The following is a 15000-nucleotide window of genomic DNA, read 5'->3' on the forward strand; positions in this document are numbered from 1 at the left end:
TTCAGTTTTCATTTATTCTTAAGTTATATGCCTATAGTTTTTACATAATTGAAGACTTGGATTTTACAACAATTTTGAAGTAATGGTTGTTCTGGGTTTTTCGGGCTCTTTGGCCGTGTTCTGAAGATTGTTCTTCCTGACGTTTCGCCAGTCTCTGTGGCCGGCATCTTCAGATGACAGCAACCTGTACTCCCCTGTCCTCTGAAGATGCCAGCCACAGAGACTGGTGAAACGTCAGGAAGAACAACCTTCAGAACACGGCCAAAGAGCCCGAAAAATCCAGAACAACCATTAGATCCCGGCCATGAAAGCCTTCGCAAATAAATTTTGAAGTATTTTGTTCATATAGAATATAGACACAATGTAGATAAAGATCGTAAAAATAGACAAGCTGATGTTGCCTGGAATTATTGCAAGAATGAGTAGACTTATACTTTGATATTCATATGAATATTAATATGATTGTCTGTGATTATTTGGTTTCATTCTGGAATCAACCCTTTATAGGTATAAATGCCAGCCATTACAAACACAGATTTCTGTTTTTCCCCTGGAGGTCTACGGGATTTATGTAGGTCTTTTAGGAATAGCAAAGCACCTAATTTTTGGGTCTGACAAGATAGGTATTCAGGATGGTAGTAAAGAAGTTAATTATTCTTCTTTTTTCTTAGAAGCTCATGCACAGGGTTATAAACAAAAGAAAGCAGTCCATAAAGTCAATTTTGTTTTGCATGAACAGTAGAACTGGATTTTAAAAATAAAACTCCCACATAACCAGTTAAATAAGAATAAATATAATTTTACAACCAACTAACCATTACCTTTGTTTGTACATGTTGTTAATTTCTCTAACAAAGCTGACTCTGCAATTGGCTCCTTCATTACAAAAGACTATACTATACTATATATTCCCCATAAACTATCTCTCTGTCACATTTAAAAATAACAGCGTTAACACCAAGTAGTGTGTTTATAGCCTTACAGCTAACTCCAAGAACAAGTCTATCTATTGAAAAAAATGACCATGATTTATTAATGGCCTTTGATACTTGCACTCCTTATGCCTTCATTCTGTTAAGAGACAAATGAACAAAGCCTTAGAAAAAAGACGTGGGACCGTATAATTTTACTTTCCCAATAAAGGGACATGATGGATGTATAGGTCAACTCCATTACAATCATTAAGATATTTTGACCTGCCACTCCGTCTGGGAGAAGTGTGGAAGGAAACTTTGTATGGTACCAGCGATTACAATGTTCTTTTAACTAGTCAGAATTATAGAAATGTTCCTTGCTGTGCCTGCTTTCTTCATAGCCTTAAGGATATAAGTACCATCACACAAGCTATGTTTCTTTTATCTGCAGACATGGAAAGCAACAACTTTACAAAATATGTCTTTCAGCCAATTTACTTCACAATGCTTGATCAAGGTCAATTATATTCCAAACACTTTAATTTAAATTAAGGGAGCTTTGTATTTCCCTGCCAATATAATTTTTCTTCCATTTTCTTCTTCTTCCATTGACAGAATAGCAGTAACTTAAAGGTTTTTCTGAAAGTTTTGTTACAGAGGGCATAACAGATTGGGTTGACAGTACTATTTACATAGCATAGCCAGTATCCGAGGTGCCATAAAGTTGGAGGAATGCAATCTGAGCAGAACGTGGAGATCAAAACCATTATATTGTAAGGGGTCCAAGTGATTATGAAAGCTAGAAGAATGGCACTTAAAGTCTGGGCTGCTTTTCGCTCCTTTATAAGAACCATTCTTCTCCTTTTAGTCATGTGATGATTTATACCTGGATCCATGTTTTTTATGGAAGTGTCCTTGGATATAGTGGCAGAACAAGGTGTGATTTTTACTTTCCGGCAACCATTGTTAGTTTCTGGAGTACCATCAGCTTTAACCACCAAGCGAAATTTATAAGCTACACATTTATTACTTTTTTGAACATGAGCTTTGGTTGGTGTTAGAAAGTATTTCTGGGTCTCATAGTCATTCTCCTTTGGATCATCTTCTTTAAAAACTTCTTTTTTCTCCTCTTCCTGTTCATCATCTTTCTGTTTTTCTGGACTCTTGTAAGCAACCTGAAATACTGGATCAGAGGCATGTTTATCTTCCTCTTCAGATGAGGCGTAGCTGCTGCAGGTAGTTAGCTGCTCTGCCTTAGACCAGTCATGACAAGCATTTTGAATCTGAGATGATGTTTTTCCTGTTGCAGAGATGCTTCGGCTAGATGAAGACCATGAAGCCTGACATCTCTCCCTTTTAGCTAAATTTTGTTGCTTACAACCAAAGCAAGACTTCAACAGAGCTTTTTGGGGCTTTATTGATTCAAACTCAGCCACAGAACTGGAGCCTTGCAGTTCAGCGAGGTCCTTGGTGCGTTTCTCAGTTTCCTTATAAATACGGCAATACAAAATAGTCATCACTGAAACAGGTATGTAGAAAGCAGCAATTGCAGTACCAAAGGTGATAATTGGTTCATACAAAAATTGAATCTGGCATTCTCCAGGTGGTACAGTTCTTTCTCCTACAAAGTACTGCCAGCATAAGATTACTGGTGCCCACAGAATGAAAGAAATCAGCCAAGCTAGGCCAATCATAATGCCGGCCCTTCTGGGTGTGCGTTTAGCCCTGTAGGTTAGCGGTCGTGTAATAGAAAAATATCGGTCAAAGCTGATAACTAGTAAATTCATTACTGAAGCATTGCTTGCTACATAGTCCAGGGCTAACCACAAATCACATGCCAGACTTCCAAGAGACCAGTGACCTATAAGTATGTAGGATGTATAAAGATTCATAGAAAATATTCCAATTATAAGGTCTGCACAAGCAAGACTGAGCAAATAGTAATTGTTCACTGTCTTGAGCTGGCTGTTGACTTTGAAGGATATCATTACAAGAACATTTCCTACTATGGTTATTAAGCTTAAAATGGCTGTTACAGTAGCAATAGCAATTATTTCCCATAAGCTATGGCCTTCTAAAGGTTTTTGGTTAGCAGTTGTTCCATTGACAATGGATGAATTGCTGTGTAACTTTTCTTCCATTCTTTTTCTTGCCGTAGTAATATCAGCCTCTTTTAACTTGCTTTAACTTCTGCATCTGTATTTTGAAGACACCTTTTCAAAGGCAAAGAAAGAAAGTTAGTATAAAGCAGTAGTACGCTCCTGTCAAATTAATGTAACATAACAAAAGTGTGAGACCAGTTATTAATCACATTAAATTACAAAGTGATTTGTACAGATAAACAAACATACACATGCATGGGCACAGGGGCAACATGCAGTCTATGGAGCTCATGCAGGCCACCGGGGGCCAAATGCAGCTCTCGAGCATAATCCCCCCCCCCAAAAATTTTTAATTTATATTTATTAAGACAGACATACAAAATGTGCATGGCATATGAAGATCAAAACATTTAAAAGGGTATTTCCAGAGAAGGGAATGTACAGGATAACTTATATTTTTATATTTATGTTGCATAATTGCATAAGGATTTGACATATTCCAGGAAGCAGTGTACCTTCTTGTTCTAGTTTTTTCAGAAAGGGTTTATAACATGTATTCAGTTTTAAAAATAATTTATCTCTTTACTAATTTTGAACCTTATGTTAGCTTCTTTCACAAATGGATAAGCACCCCAAGAAAGGCTCAGAAGAAATGTTTTTAGAGTCACGTGCAAAGCCATTCTTAGAAATAATATCTGGTTCATCTTAACTGGGTTTTTAATGTGTCACAGGAATTTCATACTGGGAATAAAAGAAGGTACTACATTCATTTCACATCAATGTTGTTTTTTGAAAGAGTATACGTACTTGAAGAACAATACCTGGAAAAGAACACTCTAATGAGCAAAATAAAAGTAATGGTGAAGTAGGAATGAAATTAAGGAAAGTACAGTAATTATCATGTCCCCAAAATACAATTCCATCTGGAACAATGATTACTGGATAATACCTTAATCTGCTCATCTGATGAGCAGATCAAGGGGGTACTTCCTCTCTTCACTTTACAATCAAACCACTAGCATTAACACAGGCTTGGCTCCTGGATTTTCTGGGTACTCAAATAGTGAAGGATTCACAGGCTTGATGTTTCCTTCCCCATTTGGTATGTGCAGCAGTTGCAGACGATTAAATGGCAGAGACAATGGTGCAGGAGTATCTTGCTGAGCCTCCCCGCCCCACCCCCCGGTCAGATCTCCTCCATTTCTGATCCAGGAAAATATGGCCAGAGTTGTCCAATGTGGCCATGGAGCTCCTTTCCATCTCCCCCACCAGCATCCAGAGCAAGCACGTGTTTTCCCACCTTGGCTACATACTCTGACCACATTGCTCGTATTTGGATCCTGTAAGTGTGGAGAGACTGTCATCCCATCACTGAACCCAAATAGGTAGGGTCCCAATGACATTCTCTCTCCTACCCCACCACCTGCCTGCCTGATGCCAATGGTTCACTATACCATCTGTATGCCCACCCGTGCACCCGCCTCCCTGCCCACTTTCCTGCCTGCCTGCCTGTCCACCTGCCAGCCCGCCTAAAAAAATACCTGCCTAATTGCCTGCCAGCCTGCCTGTTAGCCTTCCCAGGCGAAAACGAATGTCAGAGGTCCAGCAGCTGATTCCAGCCTCCTCGGGCCAGGCTATACCCAACTTGGAAGCCCTTATGGGCAGGGCCGTACCCAACACCACATTTTAGGTATGTAATTAGTTCTTTCTGGAGGCTTGTGTTCAATGCCTGCTTGTGGCAAATCCTAACTTCTTGTTAAATGCTTCAGTGCAACAATTTTTCCCTACCTTCCTTATTCCAACAAATCTGCAAACTTTCTGTTGCTCATCCATGTGGCAGATTTCTGCCACTACACCACTAATATAAAAAGGAACCCTGCCTCCCCCAATGTCCCTTCCCACGCTATCCCCAAAAACATAGGTTACTTACCTGCAACCGTTGTTCTTCGGGTGGTACTCTGTGAATCCACACGAATGCGTTAAACTGCGCCTGTGCAGGACTCTTCAGAATATTCTAGAGCTAAAATAATGACAAGTGAAACGTCTCCCTGTATCGCGCATGTTCCACCCGCCGGTACCTCAGTTCCGAATATACACCGCTGTAATGGCTCCGAAAAATTAAATGCCAAAAGAAGTCGTGACGGATAGCGGGGAGGTTGGGCAGGACATGTGGATTCACAGAGTACCACTCAAAGAACAACAGTTAAAGGTAAGTAACCTGTCTTTCTTCTTTGTGGTCTCTGTGAATGCACATGAATGGGTGACTAGCAAGCTCACTTACCAGAAGGAAGGCCATCATGGCAGAACCAAAGTCAATACAGCCCTTCCGAAGCTCACGGCTTTTTTAGCTCTTAGTCTATAATGGGTAACAAAGGTCAATGGTGTAGACCAGGTCACTGACCAACAGTTGTCAGATAGTTCAATGCCACGCAGCCATGCGGTGGAAGTAGCGATACCTCTGGTAGAGTGTGGTTTGATCACCTCTGGTGGAGTCTTACCAACCAGCTCATAGGCTAAAGTGATGGCAGAAGCCAATCATCTGGAGATTAATTGGGAAGAAGCTGGATGACCTTTCTGAGGTCCATGAAAGCAGACGAATAGTCTGGGAGATTTACAGAAGTCCTTTGTTCTAGATACATAAAATGCTAAAGCCCAATGAACATTGAGTGAGTGGAGCATGCACTCAACATATGACAAAGGGTTGAGAAACAACGTTGGGAGAATCAAGGGCTGATTAACATGAAATTCTGAAATCACTTTAAGAAGGAATGAAACATCAGGATAGAGAACAACCTTCTCTGGGTAAAACTGTATGTAAGGCTCATCAGCGGCTAGTTCACTTGCCTTTGTGCAGATGTGATGGCCATCAAGAACAAAGTCTTTAAAGACAAGAATTTCAAAGAAGCAGTAGCCATTGTCTCGAACAGAGAATGCGTTAGCACCTTCAGAACAGTCTGAAGAGACCATTGAGGAGTTGGAGGTCGGACAGGAGGACAAATATTTCACAGACCTCGATATTTCTTTACAGTAGGGTGAGAAAACAAATGAGAAGCATCAGAACCAACAGGTTGATATGAGACGATGGCTGAAATGTAATCTTTAAGCCTGGAATGTGCCAGACCCATATCAAACAAATAATGGAGGAAGGTAAGGAGGGTCCTCAGAGAAACAGGAACTCTAACAAAACCTCTGAGTTCAGCTAACTTGGTGAAGGTAGACCATTTGTGGGAGTACAATAATTTGGTTGATGGCTTTCTAGCCTTATTGAGTACTTCTTTTATGATGGGAGAATCCTCCACACTGTGAGATGGAGAGGTTCGATATCGGGGTGGCAGACATTGCCTCCTGAGTCAGGAGACATGGTTGGGGTGACAATCTCAGGTACTCGGTCATGGACTTGAGGGTGGTAAACCATGGTTGCCAAGGCCACCATGGTGCCACCAGGATGGCATCTCTCTCAACTGTTGAATTTTGATTATTGTACGCTGGATGAGTGGGACGGGTGGGAAAAGGTCAAGGACTGTGTCCCATTGCACCATAAAGGCATCTCCTAGGCATCCCGTGCCTCTGCCCGTTCGGGAACAAAAAAGTCCACATTTTGTGTTTGACTGTGTGGCGAAGATGTCGATGGTCAGTGTGCCCCACCTGTCGCAGATGTGTGCTAACACCAAGTCGTCAAGGACCCATTCATGTATCTGAGTAGTCAGACGGCTCAAGCGATCTGGCACATTGTTGTCTTCTGTTACCACATGGATGGCAATTGGGAATATGTGATGGTCATAACACCACTCCCATCAGTGATTCAACAGATACAGAAGGGACAAAGAATGAGTGCCTCCTTGCTTGTTTATGTAGTACAAAGTGGTCATGTTGTCTGTGACCACTTGTACTCCTCGACCGGTCAGTAGTGGGCAGAAAGCTCGAAATGTTTTGATAACTGCTAGCATTTTTCGATGATTGATATGTAGCAGCCTTTCTGAGCTGGACCATCTGGCATGAATCTTGTGAACGCTACAGTGTGCACCCCATCCTATTGTACTGGCATTGGTTGTAACTTGCACAGTCAATTGAAGGGGCTTGAATGGTCAACCAATGAGCAGATCAGGTGCAAATGTCCACCATGTTAGTTGCTGCGCCAACTCTTGGGTGACCTGGAGACACTTGGCAGGGTTGTCCAGCAGATTGATCTGAGAGAGGTACCATGCCTGCAGGGAGCGCATCTTCAGCTGCGCATGTGGAAGCGCAGATGTGGTGGAAGACATCAGACCGAGGAGAGGTTGAGCGTAGTGTGCTGCCACTCTGGCCCTAGGCCAAAAAGGGCAGATAGCCCAATGTAATTTGTGGATCCTTTCCGCTGGGAGGAAGACTCTGGCTCTGTTGGAGTTTAGAAACATGCCAATATAGTCCATGGTCTCAGATGGTATGAGATGGGATTTCATTACATTGACTTAAAGGCTTAGATCTGCCAGCGTTTGCAACGCAAAAGCCATGTCCTCTTGTGCCTTGGCATAAGAGCCAGCGACGATCAACTAGTTGTCTATGTACAGTGGTGCCTCGCATTGCGGCATTAATTCGTTCCGCAAAAATCGCTGTTGCACAAAAACGTTGCAATGCGAAATAAAAAAGCCCACAGAAACACATTAAAATGCGATTAATGCGTTCCTATGGGCTTAAAACTCACCGTTCAGCGAAGATCCTCCATAGCGCAGCTATTTCCGGTGCCTCTTAAGCGAGGAATCCATCCCAGAAAACAGTGGGCGGCCATGTTTTTTTCCTGGTGGCCATTTTGAAACCGCCGATCAGCTGTGCAAAAATGGTCGCTTTGCGATGATCGGTCATCGCAAAGCGAAAATACCCCATAGGGAACATCACAAAGCGGTCGCAAAAGCAATCGCAAAATCTTCGTTGCAAAGCGATTTCATCGCTAAACAGAGCGCTCGCTAAGCGAGGCACCACTGTATGGAAAAAACATGATGTTGTTGAGATGAAGGTAGGCTGCTACTGGAGCTAGACACTTCATGAAAGTCCTTGGGGTGGTGGCAAGGCCGAAGGATACACAGAATTGGTACACTGATTCCATGAAAATAAATCTGAGATATTTGCGGTGACGCTCATGGATGGTAATGTGAAAGTAAGCGTCCTGCAAGTCTGTCACGATGAACCAATCTCCCGGAGCAAGGTACGATGGACTAACCATCGGTGATACAGGTAAGTGTTGAGACACCTGAGATCCAAGATAGGTCATAGACCTCCATCCTTCTTGAGGACTGTGGAGTAGAAGCCGTCCAGTGCCTCTTGGAAAAAAAACACGTTGAACGACATGCTTCTGAACAAGAACAGAGACTTCTTTCTCTAGAATGGGTAAGAAATTATTTTGAGATGACCAGGAGGAGGAAGATCCAAGAACTCTAGTAGGTAACCAAAATGTATGATGTCGAACACCCAAGTGTCTGTGGTGATGGTGGACCACTTGTTGAGAAAGGGGGCTAGCCGGGGAAGGTAAGAAGGATCGAATGGATGAATCAGTGGAAGACAGTCAAAGATATTGTTTTCCCTTCTTGGCAGGGTGACAGAAATTTTGGCAATGTTGATTGGAAGTTTGAGGTCTGAAGGACATGGTAGCAGAAGATGGAGGATTTGATCTGTCTTGAGGAGGTTTATAAGAATAGTAAGATTGCTGATAAGGTTGGTACGACTGTTGATATGACTACTGGGAGCTAAATGGTCTGAGCCATTGTTGTCGGTGACAGTTGGCCTGTTGAATGTAATAAGACCTGGCTGTTTTTATAATTTTATGCAGATTCTCCATGACTTCATCCATTTTTTCTTGAACAACCCCACAGCATCAAACAGAAGCTCTTCTATCCATGACCTAGCGTCATTATTGATGCCTGCTGAACGGATACAGGCATGTCTATGAAGAGCAATGGCTAATGTCATCACCTTAGATGCTGCATCAGCGGTGTGCCTTGATGCCAAGCACTGTTGTTTGGCAAGTGTTGTTGCTTTTAAATGTGTGTTCAGGGCCATGGCTCTTGTTTCTTCAGGGGCTGCTTGAAGAATTGGTAAAATTTTATTCCATAGCTGCCTCTGATAGGCACCCATGGCCACTTGATAATTAGAGACCCTCATCACAAAAGTTGCCAACGAGTATAATAAACGACCAAGCACATCCAGTTTAAGACCCTCTCTGTTAGTAGGGGCCACCTTAGATTGATTTCTGCTCTTGATTGGCTAGATTGGACAATGATAGAGTTTGGAGCCGGATGCTTGCTCAAGAAAGATGTATCATTACTATGCGTTCTGTAATGATTCTCAATTCTCCTTGAAATCTGCAGGGATGTAGGTGGTTGAGTTCATGATTCTTTGATTAAATCTAACATCGATGGAATAAATGCTAAACTTAAAGGTGGTGATTTTTCTTGATTTATGTCGTTAAATACTAAGTCTTGTCTGGGGGGTGGGGGTGGAGGTTAATCAACGTCCAATTCCAAAGACTTAGCCATTAATAATATCAGTTGCGAGTATGACGTGAAATCTTCTGATGGAGATGGGTGGTGGTGATATGTTAGCCACGTCTGAGTCTGGTATCACTAAATCATTTGAGTGATCCTACAATCTATGGATAAAAACAGTAAAGTAACAATATATAAAGGTAAGACAACATCCGTAAGTGAAGTAAACTTGTTATGTACTGTCAAGTTGCCTCAGACTCATAGCACCCCTATGAATGAGCAATCTCTAAAATGTCCTGTTCTCAGCTGTCCAGCTCATGTCTTGTAGACTGAAGACTGGTTCTTTTGGGAGGTCAGCGCATCTCATATTTGGTCTTCCTATTCCTGTTGCCTTCCACCTAGACTTTGTTGTTGTTTAGTCGTTAAGTTGTGTCCGACTCTTCGTGACTCCATGGACCAGAGCACGCCAGGTCCTTCTGTCTTCCACTGCCTCCCTAAATGCTTCGAAATTGTTTAATTTCATTTAATTACTGAGGGCGATTACTGAGGGAGTTTTGGTGGCATTCTCACCAACTTTTCTAGAAAGTAAGTCTGATTTAAATAGGATTTACTTCCAGGAATGCCTGATTAGGACTGCAAACTCAAAAATGATTGCACACTGTATGTTGTGAAGAGATCTGGTGTGATGGAATCCCACCGCTGTTAATGACAAGGCCAGCAGTACAAATAATAATTCTAATTATCATCATCCAGCCTATCAAGGAGGCACAGTGAGGAATCGAACTCTCAACCAGAAGCCAAAACCAGGTCCCTTTAAGGCGACGAGTAAACATTAGGGGCAGGGAAGCCCGTTCTGATCGGGGGAGAGGCTCATCCCCCCTCTTGACCGCTGGGACCACGAGCCGCCTTGCAAAGGCTACGTTTTCAGGCCCGTCTCTTTCGGGTTCCGCTTCCCTTGCAGCCAGCAGCGGGCCATCTGTTAAGCGGCGCGCCTGTGAGCCTCTCGCTGGTTTTCAGGCCCGACTGAGCCTGGGCCGGCCTCCCATTCGTACACTCTGAGGCGACGCCGGAGCAGCCCAGTTTTGTGAGGAGGCGGAGACCCGCGGGCCCTGGCCAGCGAGAGCGAGCGAAGCAAACGTGGCTTCCATGCAGCCTGAGCGCGGCGACCGGCCCCGAAGGGGAGGCGGCCGGCAGACTCGGAGGCGGCCGGGCGGTAGGGAAAGGCAGGCTGAAGGCGCCGGAGGCCGCGCCGAAGACGGCCCCAACCGAGGAGGGAGGAGCCGGGGAAGAAGCGGAGGAGGGGGACGAGGCGGGGGCCAGGGCCGGCGCGACACCCGCGGCAGAGGGGTGGCCGCCTCCCCCTCCGCTCCTCAGTGTTACGAGTCGGTAAGAAAAATAAACACTCCCCCGCCCCTTCCTCCTGGTGCGAGGCCGAGCACGGGTGGGCGGCCGGAGTTCTCTCTCTCTCTCTCTCTCTCTCTCACACACACACACACACACACATACACACGACCCGCCACCACGTGAAACGTTTTGTGTCTGAGGCGCTGCCGCGGTGAGGTGGCGTGTGTTCATTCCCCGCTGCCCAACGTCAGGGGCACGTCATGAGCGCCCAGGCCCGTTGGTGCGTTTTTGTGGCCCTGTCGGCGGTCTCTAGAAGTGTAATGGCAGTTGGAGCTGGTGGGGGTGTGGATGCCAGCAGGCGGCGGAGCTCTCGCTAGGACGTTTCGCCCTGTGGCAACGTTATGTCTTCCCATAGACACATTAGCGTCTTGGAAGGCATTGACAGTGTGCCCTTGTCTCCTTAGGGGGGGCTTACTAGTGCTAAATGACAGCGCCGGAAGTCGCAGTAAATTTCAATGAATGATACAGGCCAATGGTGTAATACAAGCCTAGTTTAAAACTACTCTGTCACTTATACAGATCATACATGTGTGCTCTTTAGCCCTACCCCTTCACTGCTTCTTCTCCGACACTTATTATCACCCATCATCCTCATTCACAAGCAAAAACATGTTGGCATGTTCTCCCGCTCACTTTACTGTGTGGCATGTCTGTAAACCTGAGAAGAAGAAAGAATGTGATGGCCTCCCCAAATAAAAGAGAAGTTTATGCTGTCAAAGAAGGAAAAGCAAATTCTGCTGTGCTTTTCTCTTCTTAACACACATCAGTACATTTACATCTAGATTTTAGCACTCTATAAGTTTTGTAGTTTTCAAAGAAAACTATGCAAGCATATCCAAACAAAAAAGTCTTAAAAGTGATATATTTCAGTGTGAACTTTTGAGGATACATGTCTGAAGAAGTGGATGTATGCACTGAAGTTCACATTGAAATACTGTATAACAGTCTTCAAGGTGCAGTGTTTTGGTTTTTTGTTTGAGTATCTGCTAAACTTTGGTACCACGGTACAGCCATGGATTTAGAACCAGCGGTTGCAGAAGCTTGGTAGAGCTACATACCGATTATTTTATTTTATTTTTGTGGCAGTGAGGGAGAATGGATCTCCAGGACTTCCTGCCTCACTGATACATTAGCACTGTGCTTTGCTTGTAAGAGTAAGTTTGGAAAGTATTTTGAGCAAAGAGGCTATGGAGGTGCCACTGAGGAAGTTGTCCCTCGTCCCTCCTATAGAGTTTGTAGAGTCTTCTCTTAGATCGTATATACCTGTGGTGATGGAGATAAAAATGTATAGCATGGAAACAATAGGACTAGGTAGTCATGAAATGTGAAAGACAAAAATTGATCTGAATTGTTTCGCCACAGTGTTATTATATGATGAAGAGTAAGGTGGAATTCTAATCTAATTAGCAAGGAAGTAAATGCTGCTGTTCAGAAATTATCATGCATAACAAAAGTACTGTTCAGGGATTAATATGTGTAACAAAAGTGGGCTACTTCCAACGATTCAGGCACTGTTTTTGCCCTGGATCTTGGAGACCTGCTCCCTCCTCTTACCTCATGAACAAATTTGTCTCTAATATTGCAAATTTATATCCAGTGGACTCAAAAAGACTCAAAGAACATTATTTTCTCCTTTTAATCTTGCTTTAGGTTGTAAAAGTTTTGTTTAGAAATGATAAAGTGACAAACCAGAAAGTCTTGTGAGGCCAGGATGTTCTTCACTCAAAAGGACCTGGAGGACATTGTGCAATCCTCAAACCAGTATGGTAGTTTATTTTAACTCCTGTATTTCACTTTGTTCACCCTTTATCTAGAGCAGTGGTTCTTAACCTTTGTTACTCGAATGCTTTTGAACTGCAACTCCCAGAAACCCCAGTCAGGACAGCTGGTGGTGAAGGCTTCTGGGAGTTGCAATCCAAAACTCCTGAGTAACCCAAGGTTAAGAACCAGTGATCTAGAGCAGTGCACTATGCATTTTGATAGTGGCTTTCCAGGATTTCAAACAGGATTATTCTCCTGCTCTATTGGGGGTAGACTGTGTCTCCCTAGCTCTTTTCAGGTACTGCTTGCCCAGCTGGATTTGACATATGAAGTGGGAGGTGGCTGCCTGGACCCTTTCCATTTTTACTTTTCTCAGAAAGAAAATGACAAGTCTAAAGAAGTGGTTTCTTGCAGAGGTTCCCCGCGTAAGCAAGGGCCAAATTGAAGTGGGGCAAGTAATGTTTGGATAGAATTTCTGTATTCCAATGGAAAAAACAAGCTAAAGGTGCAAAAGGAGGAATGGGAGTGGGTAATAGATTTTAAAAGCTAAATCGTGTGTTTTTATTTTATGCTCAGCCTAGTAGGCAAAATTAGCTTGTCTATTAGTTGATTTAGCTGTCATTCTAAAAGTTAAAAGTACATTTTTCTAAATACATTATATTCTCAGGCAACTGAGTTGAAATCAGTGGAATTCACATAAGTCGTCACGAATGTATCTCATTAACTTTAGTGGGTCTGTTTTACTTGGGACATGTGGATTTAGCCCATTATTTTCTGTATCCTCCTTGCAGTGGCCCCCATAAATAGGGCAGTGTTATCCCTGTGTTGCAGATAGGGAGGAGATACATTTAATCAAGGTGAGAGCTGAGCATTTTCTGGCCCATAATCTTAACTAATACAGTATACTGCATGTTCTCTATTTACACTTTACAAAAATCACTTATGTAAAGCCAAAGTAAGAAATGAAGCCATATAACATCGCTTACACAGAAACAATTTATTCTGCCTTTTAAAAGAATTTACAAGAGGAGTTATGAACCTTAGAAACTATAAAAGCTTCCATATTGCTCTGTTGCAAATTTGTTTACAGTATTATAATGCATTGTCACTAACACTGGAAGCTGCTACTAACTTTGCAACACCTGTGTTAAAGAAACATTGTAAATACAGTATACACAAATGTTTTTATTGCACATGGTTATGTGCTGTATCTTTAATCTGCACAAAGATAATATAAACAGTGATGACATTGAAGCATCCCCAATATGAACATTTGCAATACTATATATGGAGGCAATATAGAAGAGCCTTGTGGCACAATGGTTAAACTGCAGTATTGCAGTTTAACCATTGTGCCACAAATTCTGCTCATGACCCAGGTTCCATCTCAGGTACCCAGTTTGAGGTTCACTCAGCCTTCTATCCTTCTGAGGTTGGTAAATTTGGTACCCAGCTTGCAGGGGTCGGTGGGCAGGATGTGTGCCTTGCATAATTAAATTGAAAATTACCCAGAGAATGCTTTACGTCAGGGGTGTCCAACCTTTCACCTTCCCTGGGCCAAATTAGAAGATGTAAATTTGGTTTGGGCCGCACATAGATTTGGGTGGGCCGCATAGGGGGCAGCCCTAGCCGTCCTCCGCAGCCCCGCTCCAAACACGCTTACCGGCAGCTGTGGTCTCAGACAGCAGAGGCTGCCAGCTTCGACTCTGGCAGCTTTATGGGGCCGGGAGGGGTCCACCTATTGACGGGGATGGGGCAATGCAGTCACACAGCCCCCCTCTCTCCTCTCCTCCCCTCCCGCTCCTTCCTTCCCTCTCTCCCCCCCTACCGTTGTGACGTGCCCAGGCCGCATTGTGGCCACAAGCACTGTAACTTGAAACTTTGGAATTTCTTTAAAAAATAAAAAATTGCACTGGGTCGCATTACGAGCCGACCTTGGCCGCATGCAGCCCACGGGGCCGTGGGTTGGACAAGCCTGCTTTAAGTACTATGAGGCAGCATAGAAGCAGCACACTTTGCTTCTGTCTGATGTGTTCAGTGGGAAATATATATGTAATGGCAGGTCTTGGCATGTATTGGTCAGACAATTTCTTACAACAGTGTGTAATTCTAAGAGAATATCATACAGCAGTATGACTCTGCTTTATTGACATTGATGCTTAATCTTTGAATTGGTTTTTACGTTTAGACTTGTTTTGTTTTTATTATCTAATAGTATTTGTACTTCACTTATATCAGTGTAGATGAAGGTTAATACTAAAAAATTATACAGTGTTTACCCTAGCTTTTTGTTTCTATTTGGCAACCTATTTGCCAAATGAAAATGTCATTTACCAAATAAGAATAATGTTCACCCTGTTTTAT

The 15000-nt window shown here is 43.3% G+C and overlaps 2 protein-coding genes across 3 annotated transcripts in view; one reads left to right on the forward strand and one right to left on the reverse strand.

The window, feature by feature from the left end:
* Positions 1-1436: 1436 nt before the first annotated feature.
* Positions 1437-15000, reverse strand: part of CHRM5 (cholinergic receptor muscarinic 5) — an 85290-nt gene continuing 71726 nt past the window's right edge. Inside the window, exon 2 of the mRNA XM_020795754.3 lies at positions 1437-3127. Coding sequence (XP_020651413.3) covers positions 1463-3055 — 1593 coding nt within the window. The 5' untranslated portion in view covers positions 3056-3127 and the 3' untranslated portion in view covers positions 1437-1462. The remainder of the gene's footprint in view (positions 3128-15000) is intronic.
* The window catches only part of AVEN (apoptosis and caspase activation inhibitor), a 131763-nt gene continuing 127239 nt past the window's right edge, over positions 10477-15000 (forward strand). For both annotated transcript variants that reach the window (XR_013544286.1, XM_020795759.3), the window contains exon 1: positions 10477-10857. Coding sequence is in view for 1 of the 2 variants with exons in the window: in XM_020795759.3 (XP_020651418.2) it covers positions 10618-10857 (240 nt within the window). In the remaining variant the exon portion in view is untranslated. The remainder of the gene's footprint in view (positions 10858-15000) is intronic.

Source organism: Pogona vitticeps, chromosome 1, assembly GCF_051106095.1.
Source record: "Pogona vitticeps strain Pit_001003342236 chromosome 1, PviZW2.1, whole genome shotgun sequence".
In the NCBI taxonomy this organism is placed as follows: domain Eukaryota; kingdom Metazoa; phylum Chordata; class Lepidosauria; order Squamata; family Agamidae; genus Pogona; species Pogona vitticeps.